The sequence below is a fragment of the Eumetopias jubatus genome, unplaced genomic scaffold, assembly GCF_037043125.1.
Source record: "Eumetopias jubatus isolate StellerSeaLion01/CBP00866 unplaced genomic scaffold, mEumJub1_p1.0 scaffold_1, whole genome shotgun sequence".
NCBI lineage: Eukaryota > Metazoa > Chordata > Mammalia > Carnivora > Otariidae > Eumetopias > Eumetopias jubatus.
Genome location: NW_028274807.1, coordinates 127,019,651 through 127,039,677, shown reverse-complemented (window position 1 = coordinate 127,039,677; position 20,027 = coordinate 127,019,651). Strand labels below are relative to the sequence as shown.

Genomic DNA, 20,027 nt, shown 5'->3' with positions numbered 1-20,027 from the left:
TTTGGTGTTGGTTGGATCTCTCCTCTTTCATTCATGATTTTACTTATTTGGGTCATTACCCTTTTCTTTTTGATAAGTCTGGCTAGGGGTTTATCAATTTTGTTAATTCTTTCAAAGAACCAGCTCCTAGTTTCGTTGATCTATTCTACTGTCCTTTAGGTTTTTATTTCATTGACTTCTGCTCTGATCTTTATTATTTCTCTTCTCCTGCTGGGTTTAGGCTTTATTTGCTGTTCTTTCTCCAGCTCCTTTAGGTGTAGGGTTAGGTTATGTATTTGAGAGCTTTCTTGTTTCTTGAGAAAGGCTTGTATTGCTATATACTTTCCTCTTAGGACTGCCTTTGCTGCATCCCAAAGATTTTGAACAGTTGTGTTTTCATTTTCATTGGTTTCCATGAATGTTTTTAATTCTTCTTTAATTTTCTGATTGACCCATTGACTCTTTAGTAGGATGCTCTTTAGCCTCCATGTATTTGAGTTCTTTCCAACTTTCCTTTTGTGGTTGAGTTCTAGTTTCAAAGCATTGTGGTCCAAAAATATGCAGGGAATGATCCCAATCTTTTGGTACAGATTGAGACCTGATTTGTGACCCATGATGTGATGTCTTCTGGAGAATGTTCCATGGGCACTAGAGAAGAATGTGTATTCTGTTGCTTTGGGATGGAATGTTCTGAATACATCTGTGAAGTCCATTTGTTCCAGTGTGTCATTTAAAGTCTTTATTTCCTTGTTGATCTTTTGCTTAGATGATCTGTCCATTTCAGTGAGGGGGGTGTTAAATTCCCCTACTATTATTGTATTATGTCGATGTGTTTCTTTGATTTTGTTATTAATTGGCTTATATAATTGGCTGCTCCCATGTTAGGGGCATAGATATTTACAATTGTTAGATCTTCTTCTTGCATAGACCCTTTAAGTATGATATAGTCTTCATCTCTTATTATAGTCTTTGGCTTAAAATCTAATTTGTCTGATATAAGGATTGCCACCCCAGCTTTCTTTTGGTGTCCATTAGCATGGTAAATGGTTTTCCACTCCCTCACTTTCAATCTGGAGGTGTCTTTGTGTCTAAAATGAGTCTCTTGCAGACAGCATATTGATGGGTCTTGTTTTTTAATCCAATCTGATAGCCTGTGTCTTTTGATTGGGGCATTTAGCTCATTTACATTCAGGGTAACTATTGAAAGATAGGAATTTAGTGCCATTGTATTGCCTGTAAGGTGACTGTTACTGTATCTTGTCTGTGGTCCTTTCTGGCCTACGTTGCTTTTAGGCTCTCTCTTTGTTTAGAGGACCCCTTTCAATATTTCTTGTAGGGCTGGTTTCGTGTTTGCAAATTCCTGTAGTTTTTGTTTGTCCTGGAAGCTTTTTATCTCTCCTTCTATTTTCAATGACAGCCTAGCTGGATGTAGTATTCTTGGTTGCATATTTTTCTCTTTTATTGCTCTGAATATATCATGCCAGTCCTTTCTGGCCTGCCAGGTCCCTGTGGATAGGTCTGTTGCCAATTTCATGTTTCTACCAGTGTAGGTTACAGATCTCTTGTCCCGAGCTGCTTTCAGGATTTTCTCTTTGTCTCTGAGACTCATAAGTTTTACTATTAGATGGGGTGTTGTCCTATTTTTATTGATTTTGAGGGGGGGTTCTCTGTGCCTCCTGGATTTTGATGCCTGTTTCCTTCCCCACATTAGGGAAGTTCTCTGCTATAATTTGCTCCAGTATACCTTCTGGCAATCTCTCTCTTTCTTCTTCTGGGATCCCAATTATTCTAATGTTTTATCGCTTTATGGTATCACTTATCTCCCAAATTCTCCCCATGTGATCCAGTAGTTGTTTATCTCTCTTTTTCTCAGGTTCTTTATTCTCCATCATTTGGTCTTCTGTATCACTAATTCTCTCTTCTGCCTCATTTATCCTAGCAGTTAGAGCCTCCATTTTTGATTGCACCTCATTGATAGCCTTTTTGATTTCTACTTGGTTAGATTTTAGTTCTTTTATTTCTCCAGAAAGCGATTCTCTAGTATCTTCTATGCTTTTTTCAAGCCCAGCTAGTATCTTTATAATCATCATTCTGAACTCTAGTTCCAACATCTTACTAATGTCCGTATTGAGTAGGTCCCTGGCAGTCGGTACTGCCTTTTGTTCTTTTTTTTGAGGTTTTTCTGTCTTGTCATTTTGTCCAGAGAAAAATAGATGAATGAGAGAATAAAATGCTAAAAGTGTAATGACCCCAGAAAAATATAAACAAAATAAATCAGAAGAGACCAAAACTGGTTGAAAAGAAAGGGGGGAAAAAAAAAGAATATGATCCAGCTGGTGTATAGAACAGAGCCACACACTAGGTTTTGGGTGTATTTTGGTCTGTTAGAAGAAATTGCCTCCTAAAATTTTAAAGAAAGAAAAACATATATATACAAAAATAAGGGTAAATACAATGAAGGGATGGAATATGACTGTAAAGATGAAAATTAGAAAAGATTTTAAAAAAGGAATTGATAATTTGGTTGAAAAAATAACAAAAATTAAAAAAAAACAGAATGTGATCAGGTGGGACACTAGGACAAACTCATACACTAGATTTAGGGTATATTTTGGTCTGTTAGAAGAAATTGTATCCCAAAATTTTAAAGAAAGAAAATCTTATATATATATATATATATATATGAGATCTTATATATATATATCTTATGTATATATAATATATAATAATATATATTATATATATCTTATATATAATATGTAATATCTATATAAGATATATATAGATATATTTATATATTTATATATAAGATCTCATATATATATATAAAATGAAGGGATAGAATATGACTCTAAAAATGAAAATTAAAAAAAATTTTAAAAAAGGAATGATAAGATGTTGGTTGCAAAAGGAAAGAAGAAAAATTCAACTAAAATAATAGAAAATGAAAGAAAATTTTAAAAATTAACTTTGAAAGACTAAAGAATCTTGGGGAAAAAGCCATGAATTCTATGTGCTGTATTCCCCTAGCGCTGGAGTTCTGCAGTTCTCATTGGTTGGTAAACTTGGTCTTGGCTGGATGGTCTTGCTGATCTTCTTGGGGAGGGTCCTGTTGCAGTTATTCTCAAATGTCTTTGCCCAAGGAGGAATTGCCCCGCCCTAGCCAGGGGCCAGGCTAAGTAATCTGCTTGGGTTTGCTCTTGGTAGCTTTTGTTCCCTGAAAGCTTTCCATGAAGCTTTGGAGGACAAAACTGAAAATGGCAGCCTCCCAATCTCTGGTCCCAGAGGAGCTGAGTGCTCGAGGCCCCAGTCCTCAGTGAGCCCTCAGAGAAAAGCAGTCAGTCATTCCTGTCTCCCTGGTCTCTGGCCCTACTCTGTGCTCGCCCTACCTATGACTGAACGTTTCTATCTCTGGCACATGACCCTGTGTGGAGTCTCCAAACCCAGCAGATTCTAGCGGTGCACTCCCGCGCCGCTCCTCCCAGGGGAGGAAGGGGAGTCTCCCTGGATCTGCCGCTTGTTGGGTCCCTGCTGGAAGAGCAGTGGCCCGACTGTGCTGCAGATCACAGTTTATGGCAACCCTGAGCTGAGAGCCCGCTCCTCAGCTCCATCTCTGCATCTGGCTTCCCCGCTCCAATACCTGGGAGCTCTGCTGCACTCAGGCACCCCCCGTCTTTCTGTGACTCCGAGGGTCCTGAGACCACACTTTCCCAGCGAGGGTTCCACCCTCTGCTTGGCCACTGGAGCAATGTCCCTCAGCGGAGCTGACTTCTAAAAGTTCTGATTTTGTGCTCTGCTGCTCTATCACTTGCTGGTAGCAGCTGACGGAGGCTCCCCCCACCCATGGTGTATCTTCCCAAATATCACCCCTGATTCACTTCTCCGCATGTCCTACTTTCCAGAAAGTGGTCACTTTTCTGTTCTTAGAATTCCTGCTATTCTTTTCTTCAATCTCCTGTTGAGTTTGTAGGTGTTCTGAATGGTTTGATCCCCATCTAGCTGAATTCCTGGGACCGGACAAAATTTAGGTCTCCTACTCCTCCATCATCTTGCTCCTCCTCCCTTTGCTTACTTTTTAACTGGGTTATATTCTCATTATTGAGTTGTGATATGGTCTTGATATGCTTTTGAGTAATAGAATGAAATGGAAAAAATGGTAATACAGGTACCTCCAAAATGGTAACAATATACATATTGATTGAGATGCTTTGAATCACAGAGCTTAAAGAGGTGGAAGTCACTGTAAAGATCCCCAAGGCAAGGTCCTCCTATTATAGATAAGGAAACAGATTATTGTGAAAATTAAATAATTTCCCAAGAAGCTACAGCCAATGGGGTGCCTGGGTGGCTCATTCATTAAGTGACTACTTTCAGCTCAGGTCATGATCCCAGGGTTCTGGGATTGAGCCCCGCATTGGACTCCCTGCTTAGCGGGAAGCCTACTTCTCCCTCTCCCACTCCCCCTGCTTGTGTTCCTGCTCTCGCTCTCTCTCTCTCTGAAATGAATGAATAAAATCTTTAAAAAAAAAAAAGAAGCTACAGCCAAGAGATCAAAGATGGAAACTTGAACCCAAGTGTTTTTATGCAACTACTCTAGCTGATACACTGCATAGCTTGGAAATGCAAATAGATGCTCTGTGCTGCCAAGAATTCTTAGATCTTTTTTTGTCTCTTGTTCTGTAAAGACAAATGCAACATTTATATTTATTGCTATGGATCATACAAGGTTTCTGTTTAGGACAGGACTAATGGATAATGAGTTAGAGCAGTGCTCTCAGATTTGAGCATGCATCACAATTTCCTAGGGAGCTTGTGAAACACAGTTGTATCCAGCATACATAATACATATTATTATGTAAATATATATTTTAAAATCATTATACATGATGCACAAGTGCCATTAATAAAGGCTGAATAATGTCTAGCACTTATTGTATGACCCCAAATAAACATTTATTGAGTGGATATTAAAAACATAGTTTAATGTATAATCTTACAACCATGGCTCTGAAACAGCATGTATCAGAATCACCTGGAGGGTGTATTAATACACATATTGTTGGACCACTTCCAAAGTTCCTGCTTTCGGAAATCTGAGGAGGGATCCAGTAATTTGCATTTCTAACAAGCTTCCAGGTGAGGCCAATGTCTGCTGGTCCTGGAACCATACTGTGAGAACCACTGCACTAGAAGAAAGAGAACATTTCAGTGCCTGGGAAAAGGATATGATGGAGGGAAGGCCTGAATTATAATATAATTCCATATGCAAGTGAAAATTTTTTTCAGATATCCTCAATCTTAATCATTTTTAGTATACATTTTGGAATACATAACTTCTTCTTTCTCTTGTGGCTTCAAAGAGAGAAGATAACAAAAATGCCTGTCTTTTTAAGTCCCTTAAACATACATTGCAGAACTTCATACCATCCAAGTATTCTGTGTGTGTGTGTGTGTGTGTATGTGTGTGTGTGTGTAAAACTATATATATATGTGTATATATATATATACACACACACATATATAGTTATAGAAAGCTTCTTTTTAGGTCGAAGAAGTTAAATAACTTATAAAAGATTATTGTTGCACATTAGGTTTATATATGTGCATATATTATATAAGTACACATTAATATAAAGTAAAATATTTGATAGGGATATTTGGCTGCACTTGTTACATAAAGTGGTTGTTTATTCTAAAACAAGGTAGCAAGAAGATATCACTCTGATGTAGCTGGAAAACCAATCAGATATCTCTAGAAGAGATAAATCATGGCCAGGGTGCTTAGAGTACATAATGCTGATCCTTGGTCATAGGTCCTCTGTAAATATTTGTTGAATAGATGATTGCTCTATCTGGGTTTTACTTTGCTTCGATCATGTAACTTTATTATTATTATTATTATTTTAGAGCCAAAAGGTCTCACATTTATTACTGAACCAACCTAATGGTGCAGAGGCATAGTCACAGAGAAAAATCATTTCCCTGATAAAACATTTCTATGGCCAGGTGGGAAGGATGTTTACAGAGTGATAGAACACATGATCTTCATGCAGCTTAATTAAATATCTGTGCCAAATAAGTGTGTCATCTCATGATGTGTGACGCCTTATAGACCCAGCCTGGTTCTTCTCCAGTGCCTCCTCTTGGAGTTGTACCTGATTTTATTACCAGTTTTCATCCAAATCCACTGGGGAATGGGATGATTCTGCTTTTGTTTCTTGGCCAGGAATTGCTTGATTCTGAAAGTCTTGTGAGAAGACATGGTGAGAAGCAGTCAGCCACACAGAGCAGGATGGCGGCGAGAAAGAGAAAGCTCAATCATGTAACTTTCAAATTGAAAAACATGGCTGATAAATTTTAGCTGTACTTTTCAGACTTTCATATCAAGGTGAGAGACTTACGCATTTCATTAAGGCTTTCTGAGTTCTTATATATCTTTTTCCCTTGGGAGTTCTGAATCAATATCCATCTTTAACCTTAGGTGATCAAATATATTTAAAAATGAATACCACACATCTGACACAAATCATGCTACTCAATTGTTCCTGAATTCTAAGAGAATTCTATGATGAAGCATTTGGAAGTTACCTAACAAATTCACCTAGATAGAATATGTTTTAAGTTTTTACCATACTTAGTGTTTTGGTTGAATCTACTTAAGTAAGGGAATTTTTGTGGACAACCTTAGATAAGGTGTTAATCCTAAAAAAAATTAATAGAGCCAAGGAAATTTGGAAAATTCCAACGATGTCAAGACACCAAGGCCATATATCTAGAACTAGCTTATAAATTATATTCCTTCATATCATTTTGTAAGATGGTAAAACATATAGCTACCCAACCAGCTGACAGCCTGTTGGGGCAAGTGCAGTGGAAGAGTACATGGGCTTTTGTGTCAGAGCTGTGTTCATGTTCTGGCTTTCTAACTTCCAGGTTGGTTGGCTGTAGCAGATGCTGTGAAGTATTGCTCAGATCTTTATTTGGGACTGAAGAATTTATTTCCCTCAGCTGTTGCTAGTGCTGTAGACTATGTCTAACTGGTTTTCATGGGAGTATAAAATCCTGGCCCACTCATCCCAACTTGGGACAACTCTTAAAGGGCCATTACAGCTCCAGAACTCCCCATGGGATTAGCTGAGGCCTCACTGAGACTGCACTGAAGCCCTCCTCCTCCTGCCCAATGCTGCTTTCTCCCCTTCTCCAGGTACTGATCCTGAGAATACTCTTTTCAAATTCTCTGAACACAAATATCCATCTCAGAGTCCGCTTTCTGGGAACCACTGTGCAACAGTGATCTTTTATGTTATTCAACTTCTTTGATTCTAAAAGAAGTTTCCTGTAACAATGCCTATCTCATCTAAGGTTATCAGAACTAAATTAGATAATGACCTTAGCACAATGTCCGACATAGGATAGATGCCCAATTTGTTAAATTCCTTTCTGTTCCCCAGCTAATTTTCTTTCCTGTTGGTTGTTAAGTCATTTTTTCCCGGACTACTCACCTTGTGCAACCAAAAATAAGTTGGAGAATCTGAGATGTGAGAGAATGTGAAAACTTTCATTTGGTTTGCCCAACCTCAGGCAAAACAGTCTCTGAGATGTGAGAGAGTGTGAAAACTTTCATTTGGTTTGCCCAACCTCAGGCAAAACAGTCTCATTCTGGGACTAGTTATAAAGAAAGATGGTTTACAAATTATTACCACATTCCTGAGTAGGCCAGGCTATGGTTCCCAATAGCTACTTCTGTACTGGTTTTCTCTGACTGCCAAGAAAATGGATGATGAACATTTTTTAAGTTAATGGTTTCATTAGTTATTTATTTATTGATATACCACATTTTAAAAAATTTTTATTTTAATACTAGTATAGTTAGCATATAGTGTAATATGAGTTTCAGGTGTACAATATAGTGATTCAACAATTCCTTATTACACCCAGTGCTAATCATGACAAATGCACTCCTCTATGTTTGTTATCAACTGTTTCATGTATTTGGGTGCTCCCCTGTTGGGTGCATATATATTTATAATTGTATCTTTTTTTAGCTTGTCCCCTTTATATAGTGTCCTTTGTTTCTTTTTATAGATTTTGTTTTAGAGTCCATTTTGTCCAATGTAAGTGTTGCTTTTCTTTCTTTCTTTCTTTCTTTCTTTCTTTCTTTCTTTCTTTCTTTCTTTCTTTCTTTTTCTTTCTTTCTTTCTTTCTTTCTTTCTTTCTTTCTTTCTTTCTTTCTTTCTTTCAAGATTTGTTTATTTACTTTAGAGAGAGAGTGTGTGCACATGCGTGCCAAAGAGCATAAGAGTGGGAGGGGATAGAGGGTGAGAATCCCAAGCAGACTCCCCATTGAGCATGGAGTCTGACGAGGGGCTTGATCTCATGACTCATGAGCTTATGGCCTGAGCTGAAACCAAGAGTCTGACACTTAACTGACAGAGCCACCCAGGCACCCCTCTGGCTTTCTTTTGATATCTGTTTGCATGATAAATGTTTTCCCATCCCCTCACTTTCAATCTGCAGGTGTCTTTAAGTCTGAAATGAGTCTCTTATAGGCAGCACATAGATGGGTCTTGTTTTTTTTTTAATCCTTTCTGACACCATGTCTTTCAACTGGAACATTTAGTCCATTGACATTCAAAGTAATTATAGATATATGTGTATTTATTGCTATTTTGTTACTTGTTTTGTGGTTGTTTTTGCAGTTTTTCTCTGATCCTTTCTTGCTCTCTTTCATGGTTTGCTGGTTTTCCTTAGTGATATACTTGGATTCCTTACTCTTCATTTTTTGCATATCTATTACTGTTTTTTGATTTGTGTTACCATTAGGTTTATATAAAACATCTTTTCTTTATAGTAGTCTATATTAAGCTGATGGTTGCTTAATTTTGAACTCATTCTTTACTCCTCTCCCCTCCACATTTCAGATATTTGGTATCATATTTTACATCCTTTTATTTTGTGCTTCTCTTGACTGATTTTTACAGATACACTTAATTTTTTTTGTTTGTTTATGTGCTTGTATTTTTTTTTTTTATTCTTACTTATGTTTTTTGTTTTCCATTCACAGAGTTCCCCTTACCCCTTCTTGTAGGCATGGTTTAGTGGTCATGAATTCTTTTAACTTTTGTTTGTCTGGGAAATTCTTTATCTCCCCTTCTATTCTGAATGATAACCTTGCTGGATAGAGTATTCTTGACTGCAGATTTTTCCCTTTTAACATTTTGAATACATCATGCCACTCTCTTCTGGACTAGAAAGTTTCTGCTGGAAAATGAGCTGATAGACTTATAGGGTTTCCTTTGTATTTAATGGTCTTCTTTTCTTTTGCAACCTGTAACATTCTTTCTTTATCACTGTTTTTTGTTTTGTTTTGTTTTGCCATTTTAATTGCTGTGTGTCTTGGTGTGGACCTCCTTGGGTTGAATTTGTTGGGGGGAATCTCTGTGCCTCCTGAATCTGGATCTGTGTTTCCCTTTCCAGATTCAGGAAGTTTTCAGCTCTTATTTCTTCAAATACATTTTCTGCCTCCCTTTCTCTCTCTTCTGGGATCCCTATAATATGAATATTATTATGCTTGATGGAGTCACTGAGTTCTCTAAGTCTATTCTCATTATGCAGTATTGTTTGTTTCTCACCTTCTCAGCTTGATTGCTTTCCATTACTCTGACCTCCAGGTCACTGATACGTTCCTCTGATTCCTATAGCCTACTATTTATTTCATTTATTGAGTTTTTCATCTCTCATATGTTAGTTTTTATCTCTTTGTCAAGGGTCTCACTGATGTTCTCCACCCTTTTCTAAAGTCTAATGAGTATCTTTATGATCATTACTTTAAATTTTCTATCAGGCCCATTACTTAACTTCTGTTTCACTTAGATCTCCTGCTATGATTTTGTTCTGTTCTTTCATTTGGTACATATTTCCCTATCTCCTCATTTTGTCTACCTCTCCGTGTCTGTTTCTCTGTGTTAGGAAAGTCAGCTACATCATCTGCTCTTGAAAGTAGTGGCTTTATGAAGAAGAGGACCTGTAGTGCCCTGCAGTGCAGTGTCTGCTGTTCATCAGAACCTGGCACTTCAGGGGAGTCTCCTATGTGTGTTGTTTGCATCCTGCTGTTGTGTCCAAGTCACTTTTTCTTTCAGTCCAGACACCTGCACTGACTCTTTGCCTGTTTGGGCTGTGCTTGCGCTCTGTGGTGTTGAGACCCATGGAGGACAGCTCTGAAGGAGTATGACTGCAGGAGAACTCAGAGATGGGACAGTGGTGTTAGCAAAAATTGCGCTAAGCCACTAATCTTAGATTGGATCCCACCCAAGCGTGGTGGCCCTTGGGGGTGAGGCACACAACAGCTGTGGTGGCATGGAATCTGTGCCTGTGGGGCCTGTGCAGGGCCACACACTGGGTTAAGAAAATTTGTTCTGTGCCCAGGACCAAGGCCAGCAGACTTGGAGTGGGTGAGTCCTCAGGAGAACTCCTGGGCGGGGTACGCTGCTAGCAGGTTAGGAAGCAAGTGTCTGTGCAGTGCCACCTCCCACAGGTGGATCTGTGTTTATGCTGGGGGACAAGGGAGGAAAATGGCACTTTCCAGCTTCTTTGTTCCCAGAGAAGTCCCTCAACATGCTCAGAATTCCATGTAAACAGATCTCCCTCCTATTGGCCTCAGACGTTGTGCAAACTGTCACTTCTATGTTGCCTCTCCTGGGCTGTTGTCACTTTAAGGGCAGGGACCTGGCTATCCTTCACCCTCTAGCTTGCCAGTGCTAGTCAGCTGACTTTTAAAAGCTCCAGGCTCTAAGTCCTGCTGCTTATACAAACTCAAAGAATTCAGCCCCTCTGGTTTTCAAGACCAGACATTATGGGGATTCGTCTTCCCAGTGAGCGCTCCCTGGTGCTTTCCCCTCTCCATGCCCACAGCTCCCTTTCTCCTGCAAAGAGCTCCCAACCACCGTTTCTGCCCTTCCTAACCTCTCAGATGTGATTTCTTCTCTACAGTTAGTTGCGGAGTTTGTTCTGCCAGTCTTTGGATCCCTCTCCAGTTTATTTACATGGATGTGAGTGATATCTAGTTGTAAATGTGGCACAGGAGAAGCTTAGGATCCTCCTACTCTGCCGTCTTCTCAAGCATTTAAATAGTCAACTTGAGAGCACATGATCATGCTTTGGGAGTCAGTTTTGTTTTGTTTTAAGATTTTTACTCCTTTCTCCTCAAAAATATCAAACAGCAAGAATATACTAAAGTGCTTCACCATGTAACCAATTGGATCATATGGTATGTAAAGCCAACAGTGTTGTGTATTGATATAGTACTACTCATTAAAAATGGAAAGTCTGCATTCCACACATTACTAAAGGGGTTTAACCCAGATAAGGGCCGTAGGAGTGATTGATTATTCACTTTGATAAACATTTATTAAGAATATTTCTGTGTTAGGCTTGGGAGATGTGGAGATGAATAAGACATAATCCTCTGCCTTAAACAAAAACAAAAAACAAAAACCTCATTCTTTAGTCCTTGGAGGTGTTGGCTGTATGGGATTCTTTATTAGTGGGAAGGGGGGATCAGAAATAAAATGTCAGGTGATTTTCTTTTTTAACCATGATAGAAATCTATGTAATGGTGAGAGTGTACCTAGTATAAATTGTTCATTATCCCGCAGCATTCATTCAGTCCTTCTAACTTTTAATAATAAACACAATTTTAACTGGGCATATGTCCATCTAGATGGAAATACATTTCCCAGCCTCCTTTGCTATTAGATGTGGCCACATGACTGCATTCTGGCTGATGGTATAGAAACAATAGTGATGTGCGTGGTTTCTGGATCACAGCTTAAAGGGAAGCTTCTTTAAAGTAAAGCTCTTTGCCGCCACTGTCTTTCCTCTACACAGCTGGCTGGGAGATGAGCCATCCAAAAATGGAATCTATACTTTGAGAGTGTAGGGGTACCAATGAGCCACTACTTCTGGAATATTACGTACGAGTTTTTTTTTTTTTATCTTATTTGAGTCCTTATATTTTAAGTTCTCTTTGTTATAGAAACTTAGTCTATACCCTGACTAATACATGTATTATCTAATTTAATCCTTATAATTGTTATGTGAGGTATTTGTTAGTATTCTCATTTATAGATGAAGAAACTGATTCAGAGATTAATTCACTGAAGCAAGTGGCAAAACTAGAATTCATGTCCAGATAATCTGTATTCAAGTCTAACTCTTTTCCCCAAATGGATTTGGTTACAGGAGAAAACTAAAACATTTTTAGTATAGAAAATAAAATGCCATGGAGACATTGTCCTAAAGTTCATAAAATCAAGTAAGAATAGTGTGAACTGGTCTTGCTTATCAAACCTTGCTGTTGCTGGGGGCTTCTTTGAAGATTTGAAACCAGAAGAATTAAAGTTGATAAAAAGAGGAATTGTTCTATTTTGCAAAGAAAGTCAACTAAGGTTGACTGCTGCAAGGAGAAGTAAAACTGAAAATATAGATTAGCTGAAGGTGGTTTAGGTTATTCATTCATGATATACTCAGATTAGGGAAGTTTTGTGTGTGTTTGGGTACATCCTTAACTTGTGATTTTTAAGTTTTAAAGAAGAACTCTGCCTTCCTACAAAGTTCTCCTTAGGGCCTCTCTCTGCCAGAAATCTCAGATGGACTGGCTGGCACAGCATGCCATTCCTTAAATTCTCATGCTGGTGCTAGTATAGCACACCAAGCTGTGAGCAGCTTTGTTGCCAACAACTTCAACGAGGAAGAAGCAGACCATATGCTAAGATGTGACCTCTGTAAATGTCCTTAAATTCACAGTGATGAACAAGCAGGTGCTTAATAACCACATTTTAAAACTATGTCACAGTTTTAGGTTTGGAAGAGTATCAATCCATGCTGTATTCACAGCCAGAAGACTGTAGATTATCTTTGAGTTGGTTGCTCTTGGAAGTTTCCTTTTGTGAGTACCCTCAGAATGAAGGTATGACAGAAGTTCGTTTTTTGTCTTTGAAAGTGGCTATCTTCCCATATGTGTGGCCTCAAGTGATCTGTCTCATTTCCTTTTCTTCCAACAAGTGTGTTTTGGTGCAGTAATGTGTGAGAAACGCTGACCGACTCCTTGTAAACTGGGCCCCTTCCCCCATCTTCTTACCTCTTCTTCTACACTTGGAACTGCTCTCTTGAACAGCATTTGTGACTTTCTTGTGTGTCTAATCCAAAGACCTAATTTTTTTTACTTTAGTCCTCAGGAACAATTGACATTCCTGAAAACCCTTTCCTTCTATTCTTTATGTTCTCATAGATGTATGTACTGATGGCTCTCCCCTAAGACTTCCTGGCCTGTTCCAGTTACTAGGCACCTACGTCTCTAACCTAATTCTCCTCCTTACTCCCACTCTTTTTTTGTTTCCTTAGCTAGCATTTCCCAGTGTCATGTACTATCTCAATTCAACTGGGAAATGTATCGAACAATTACTGTATGCCCTATACTGTGCTGGGCTCTGAGAATATAGACATAAGTAAAACTCAATCCTTGCACTTAAGAGCTCAGGGTCTAGTGGTCTGAGAGACTATAGATCATAAATTATAATTCAGGATAATATGTGCTTCCAGGGGTGCATAGTGGGTGGTAAGACAGAAGGAAGTGGCCAGGGCAGTATGCCTAGAGGAAGACTTAAAGAGTCATCACTCCAGGCAGGTGTAGACTCAAATGAGGATGTTCCAGCAAAGAGAAGAGCCTGGTTAAAAGATAAGAGTTGTGAGGGATCAAGATGCACTCTGGGATCTGTAAATAATTTGCTTTATCATATGAGGGAATGGCAAACATGAGGCTGAACAGATAAGCTAAGGGTACATCAGGAAGAGCCTTATATGCCTTGTTAAGGAGTTGGCCTTTATTCTAAAATGGCCTTAGGGAGTTATAAACAGCAGAGGAAAATGAGTAACAGATTTGTGTTTTGGAAATATTATCATGGTAGTGATGATAAAGGTGGTGATCCCAAAGCCAGGGAACCAGTTAAGAGGCCCTCACTAAATCTAGGTGAGGAATGGTGAGCCCCTGAACCAAGCCTGGCCAGAGTGGTTGAAAAGGAAGAGAGTTATGTCTGGGATAGGGTTGACAGAGGTCAGTGGCTGATTAGATGTGGGTGGTGGGGAGATTGGGGCACTGAAAGACAAAGAGATATTATGGAGATTTCTGAATTAAGTGAATACATTATGTGCATTTATCTGAGATAGGGACTTAAGGAGGAAAACCAGGTTGGGGTCGGGTGGCAGGACAGGGGACAGGAATGAAGAGTTCAGTTCCGTGCCTACTCAAGTGGAGATGCCCACTAGACAGATGAACCTAGGGATAAACAGGCTTGCTTAGGGAGGTCCCGGACTTGCCAGCCTCACTGATGCTCTTCTTTTGGGACACCCTAAGCCATGGATACTTGATTGGGCTTTTATATGGAGGAATGACTGTGGAACTAATTAAAATAACACCTGGACCCATTTATAAATCCTATCCTTCTAAAAATTCTGTCACTCAATATCTCTTTCCCAACCTCCCACCCCTGCCTATTCTCTCCAGCAACACTGAAGGGGAAGTTGTGGGAGGCTGAATAATAGCCCCTCAAAGATGTCCATGTCCTAATTCCAGAAACCTGTGAATATGCTACCTTACATGGCAAAGGGAATTTGCTGATGTGGTTAAATTAAGGATTTTGAGATGGGGAGATTATCCTGCATTATCTGAGTGACCTATTGTAATCACAAGGTCCTTGAAAGAAGGAGGTGGGAGGGACAGAGTCAGAAGAGATGATGAGGGCAGCAGTGGTCAAGACGATACAGGGCCATAAGCCAAGGAATTCAAGTGGTGTCTTGAAGCTAGAAAAGGGAAGGGAATGGATTCTCCACCAGAGCCTCCAGAAGGCTCTGGAGGCTCAGACCTCCCTACACCTTTACTTCAGGCCTCACTGAATTTGGGCTTTGGACCTCTAGAACAGAAAGATAATAAATGCGTGTTGTTTTAAGCCACACTTTTGTGGCAATCTGTTATAGCAGCAATAGGGAACTAACACACAGAAGTGTAGCAAGAATTGAAGCTGGAGGGTACCACAATGGCCTTAGATTTTGGCACAATTGAAACGTCAAACCTGCCTCGTAGTGCTAGGCTACAACAGCCTGAAAGGCCCCAGAGCCCGAGTTTATTATTTCCTGGTTAGATACCGGTAACCAATACAACAATTCCCCCAAACAATTATACTTTATTGTCATCTCTTTTGCTAAACCAGTGGTTTCAGGACAGGGTGTATTGGGAGGTGATTGCTAGGCCCCACCCTCAGAGTTTGAGATTTGGTAGGTCTTACATAGGACCTTTCTAATAAGTTCCCTGATGATGCTGTTGGTCTGGGGACCACAACTTTGAGAACTACTATAATGTGTGTGTGTGTGTGTGTGTGTGTGTGTGTATAAATCTCCTTTATACTCACTTTAAGAGTTGCTGTATGAGTCCTCTCTCCATTCTTTATTGGATTGTCAGTTCTCTTAGATCTCATTCTTCTTTATATCCTCAGAGTTTAGCAATGTGCCTGACTAAGTAGACATTTCATGAATGCTTATTGATTCCCTGTGTAGTCCTGTCCCACTTCTGTTCCCTAATATTTAGGGACCCATCTCCTTTCAGCAAAAGATGCTATTGCACAAAGCATTCTTTGAGATGCAGAATTTTTTTTTTACAACCCCAGCAAATTTCATTGAGACATAAGCAGTTGAGCACTATTTCCAATGAATTGTGCATGGTCCACTCTGTGTGTGTGTGTGTGTGTGTGTGTGTGTGTGTGTGTGTGTTACATGCCTGGAAGACTAAGGTAATTATCCTTTGGTTGTTGGCAACTTCTCAGTAAGAGATCTGTCAGATGCAATACTATCATAAGGCACTTGGTGACAAAGAAGAGCAAAATTATGTAAGAAGAATAAACATTTTTCCCCCACTGGGGGCAGGAAAGGGGTGTGAAGAAAGCCACATTAGTAGTTGAAAATGCTCTTTCTCATGAGAGCTTTCAGAAAAAATAGTGTTGGTTTATACCAGTTAACACTGGGTTCCCAGACATGATGCAGTTTTGTTTTAACTCAGCCTTTCCCTGACAGCTCAAAGCTTGACTCTGCCCCAGAACCATTTCCTAGCCTGATGTGACTCCCCAGTTGAGTTCTGAAGAGAAGAGACTCTCAAAGCAAGTTTTTAAATCTTTCATAATGTCCTTAGAATTCTTATGCTAAGGTGTCTAGAGACCCTCATGTACCAGATTCTTCAAATATTCTTTCTAGTTAGTTGTCTTGAAAACTATAATTGGTCATTCGAGTATGAACATGATATGCTATAAAGTCATAAAATATAGTGACAGTTTTCTTTTGTTATGCAATTCACAGTGATTTATCCTTTAGAATAAGGCTACATGGTCATAAGGCACATGCTTATATGTGACTGACCAGATTGTGCCCATCTGACTTTGCCCCCATTGAACCCAAATGCATCTTCAGAATCCTTCTCAACATATTACATTATATGGCTGGTAGTGTGGACTCTGGAATTAGAGCTGAGTTTGAATATACACTACTCTAGTTACTAGAAATCAGGTCTTGGACAAGGTACCAATCTCTAAGCCTTAGTGTTAGTAAATAGGAGAAATACTACTACCTATCTCACAGAGTCCTAATGAGCATAAATGAGAATATGCACACAGATTCCTTAGCACAGGGCATAGAGCTACAAAGAGCTCCATAATGTTACTTATTCTTCTCATTATTAACAATAGCTATTAAAATGGGCAAAGGATGGAATTATCCTCCCCATTGTGCTTAGATCATTTCTGGGCAGTCTTTATTTGTAGGTTTCAAAGTTACTTGACTAACTAGGCTCTATCCTTTTTGGCATGACAACACATTTGAGTGAGCACCCAGTCATGTTCCCAACTGGGATACATCCCTTTGACTCTAAGCCCAGTTTTTCCTGCAACCTCTTACCTCCTTCAAATCATCCTGCTCAAATGGTGGTTCAAACATCGGGGAAGCTGCTGTTACTGTTGCCATGTTCTCTTAACTCTTAGAGGACCTAGATTAGAACTGAGTGTCATATAACTTACCACCTGATCCTGTCTCTCACTAGAGTTTAAAGTTATTGAATGCAACAGTTGCAATTCCATTCAATTTCCCAAGCATATCTTAAACCCATCCATTTCTCTCCATCTGCATGCTGCTACTCTTCTACTTCAACACACCATTATCTCTTGGCTGAATTTCTGAAATAACCTCCTACATGGGCTTTCTCCTTTCACTTTTGCCTCCGTACCAGCCAGTCTCCATCTTGGCCAGTTTGATAATTTAAAAATGCTATTCTGACCATGATCCCTGATTAAAATTCTTCAATGCTGTCCTAGGCTTTTGTAATAAAATATAAAAGCAAGAACCAGGCCTACATGGCCCTTTTTAAATTTGTCTCTGCTTATTTCTCTGTCCCTATCTCATACCCTTCTCCTTCCTCTCTACATCACAGCTAAAGTGACATCTTTCAGATCCTCAGCGAGCCAACCTCTTTCCTTTCTCAGGGTCTTTGCACATTCTGTTCCTTTTGCCTAAATGATATTCCCCCAAACTCTTAATCTGCTTGATTCTGGTTTTCCTGATAGGCTTCAGTTCAGCTGTTCTTTCCTCAGACCGTCTTTATTCATTCCCATTCCTTAAAATGAGTTCTATCCCCACCTGTTATTTTTGCCAGACTATTTGTAGTTTTTCTCCACAGAGCTTAGCACAGTTTGTAATCCTACACATAAATCTACATTAAGTTGTTCAGTATTTCTCTCCCCTTCTATGTGGTGTGATGCTTGTGTGTTTAATCAGTCTCCTAGTCCGGGAAAAATCTTAAGCATGTTCTAGTTATCTTCACAAATAAAAGAGTAAGACCTTTCCCTCCCTTAACATCATACTGCCATGGCATATTGTAAGGGCCTCAGCCTCCTTTTGGGTGAGGGTACTTACTATGTCCTGGTATTTTGCAGTGGGGTGTTTGTCCTCATGGGGTAAGCTGGATAAGGAGTGAACTAAGTCCAGGGAGAGGAGAGTTGCTTGAGCTGGGGAGTTGCTTGAAATATTGTCAGAGTTGGCAAAACTTTCTGTAACAAACTGCAATATTTTTGTGGCTTAATGCAATAAAAATTAACTTCTTCTCATACAAGAACCCAGTGCAGATGTTTCTGGTCAGAGTGACCACTTTAGGTGGCTCTCTTCCAAGTAGGGACCCAGGGATACAGCTTCCTTCCACCTTTGGCTCTGCCATGCCCTAGGGCCTTGGAGCCCATCATTTATATCTGGCATAACAGGAAAGAGGGAACATGGAGGATTGCGTTGGAAGTATTTATGAACAGGATAGGAGGTGGTGTATATCACTTCCTCCCACATTCCATTGGCCAGAACTTACTGGTTTGTGATATGATTTCATCTAACTGCAAAGGAGGCTGGGAAATAGAACCTAACTATATGTCCAGGAAGAAAAGGCAAGCATGGAGTTTGGATGGCTGGAGAAAGGATGGCTGATATGGGCCCTGGTGTGGGTGACAGATAGTGTTGGAAAATGTATCCTTAACTATCATCTGGTTCCTGGGTGTCCACAAATTCTCCTTACTGTGGCCCATGGTTGACACAGTTTGTTTTCATTGATGACCCCTTCAGGTCTGATTGTCCCTCCTATCCCCACTGGCCTCTATGGCAATTCTCTTGCTTTCCATTTTTCTTCCTCCTTTCAGCTCAGAGGAATCTTTTGTCATTTATTGGGGTATCTGTGTGGGGCAAAATTCATGCTAACATTTGCTCTTGTGTCACTTTTATTCCTGTAAGTATAGGAAATCTCTCCTTTTTTCTCTGTCTTCTGCTTATAATGTCTCTACCCTGAGGCAGTGAGCATAGCCTAGCTACTTGAGTGGGAACAGAGAGAGAAAAAAGTAACTATTGGGAGAAAAACAACATTGAGTAGTATTTCAAAAGCATTGTCCTACAACAAATATGAGCCCAATGAGGGTAGAGACTGTGTCTGTACGTATACCACAATATCTCCAGAATCTAGCAAAGGGACTCAATAAATATTTACTGAATAAATAAATGCATGAATAAGTGCATGAATGTTCTAAGAAGCAGCATCACTCACAGATAGTCTCTTGCATCCTGATTCTTCCACACCTTCCAAGGCTTCTCAAAGGGGTGTGAGTGGTGCTGTTGTGGCCTCCACAGGGAGACCAGAGAGAGCTATAGTGATGGTGCCCTGGACTCTGCAAGTTTGACCTCATCTTATACTTTTATACACACACACATATTCCCGTATACACTTAGAGTGAAAAATAATCCAAGAAAACAGGACAGGGAACAATAATAAAGGGAAGAGGAATAAAAACACACTCAGTGCTTGGCACATGGGAACCCTATAAATGTTTATTGAATGAGAGAAAGGAAGAAATGCCCAGTTTCCCCTATTCAGAGACTGAAATGGGCAATTCATAAAGATGCATTGAATTCCAACCTTTTTTCCTTAAAAGTTTGCTAGAGAGAGCTATGCTGTAGGCTTATCATAATGTCACTCTTGTCCCTTAGCAACAGACTAGGTTTGCTTTTCTAGCTGATCTGACTTAAGGATTGTGTGAGTGCTGTTGAGTGCTGGGGGAGAGCTAATTCTCATGGCAGGGAGAGGCAGGACCAGGAGGCATTGAGGTTCCCATCCAACACTAAGGAAAGTGATGTGGCTTGAGATGGATTCTTTTTAATTTATTTTTTTTTTTTTATTTTAGAAAGAGAGAGCATGAGCATGGGGAGGGGTAAAGGGAGAGGGAGAATCCCAAGCAGACTCCATGCCAAGCACAGAGCCTGATACAGGGCTCCATCCCAGGACCCTGAGATCATGACCTGAGCCGAAATCAGAGTTGGATGCCAAACTGACTGAGCTACCCAGACATCCCGTGAGATGGATTCTTTATCATTAGTTCTTCTAATTGTATTTTTGAAGAGGTCAGAATTCAATGAAAACTTTTTTCCTTTTT

General features: G+C 39.7%; 1 protein-coding gene across 1 annotated transcript; it reads right to left on the bottom strand.

Moving 5' to 3' along the window:
- Positions 1–6,085: 6,085 nt before the first annotated feature.
- LOC148165060 (large ribosomal subunit protein eL39-like) lies at positions 6,086–6,241 on the bottom strand. The gene has a single exon (XM_088021197.1). The coding sequence runs from the start codon at positions 6,239–6,241 to the stop codon at positions 6,086–6,088; it is 156 nt and encodes a 51-aa protein (XP_087877323.1).
- Between the last annotated feature and the right edge of the window lie 13,786 nt (positions 6,242–20,027).

Bases quoted from the DNA above. Each gene is read 5' to 3' on its own strand.
- LOC148165060 (XM_088021197.1), bottom strand. From the start codon at position 6,241: ATGTCTTCTCACAAGACTTTCAGAATCAAGCAATTCCTGGCCAAGAAA.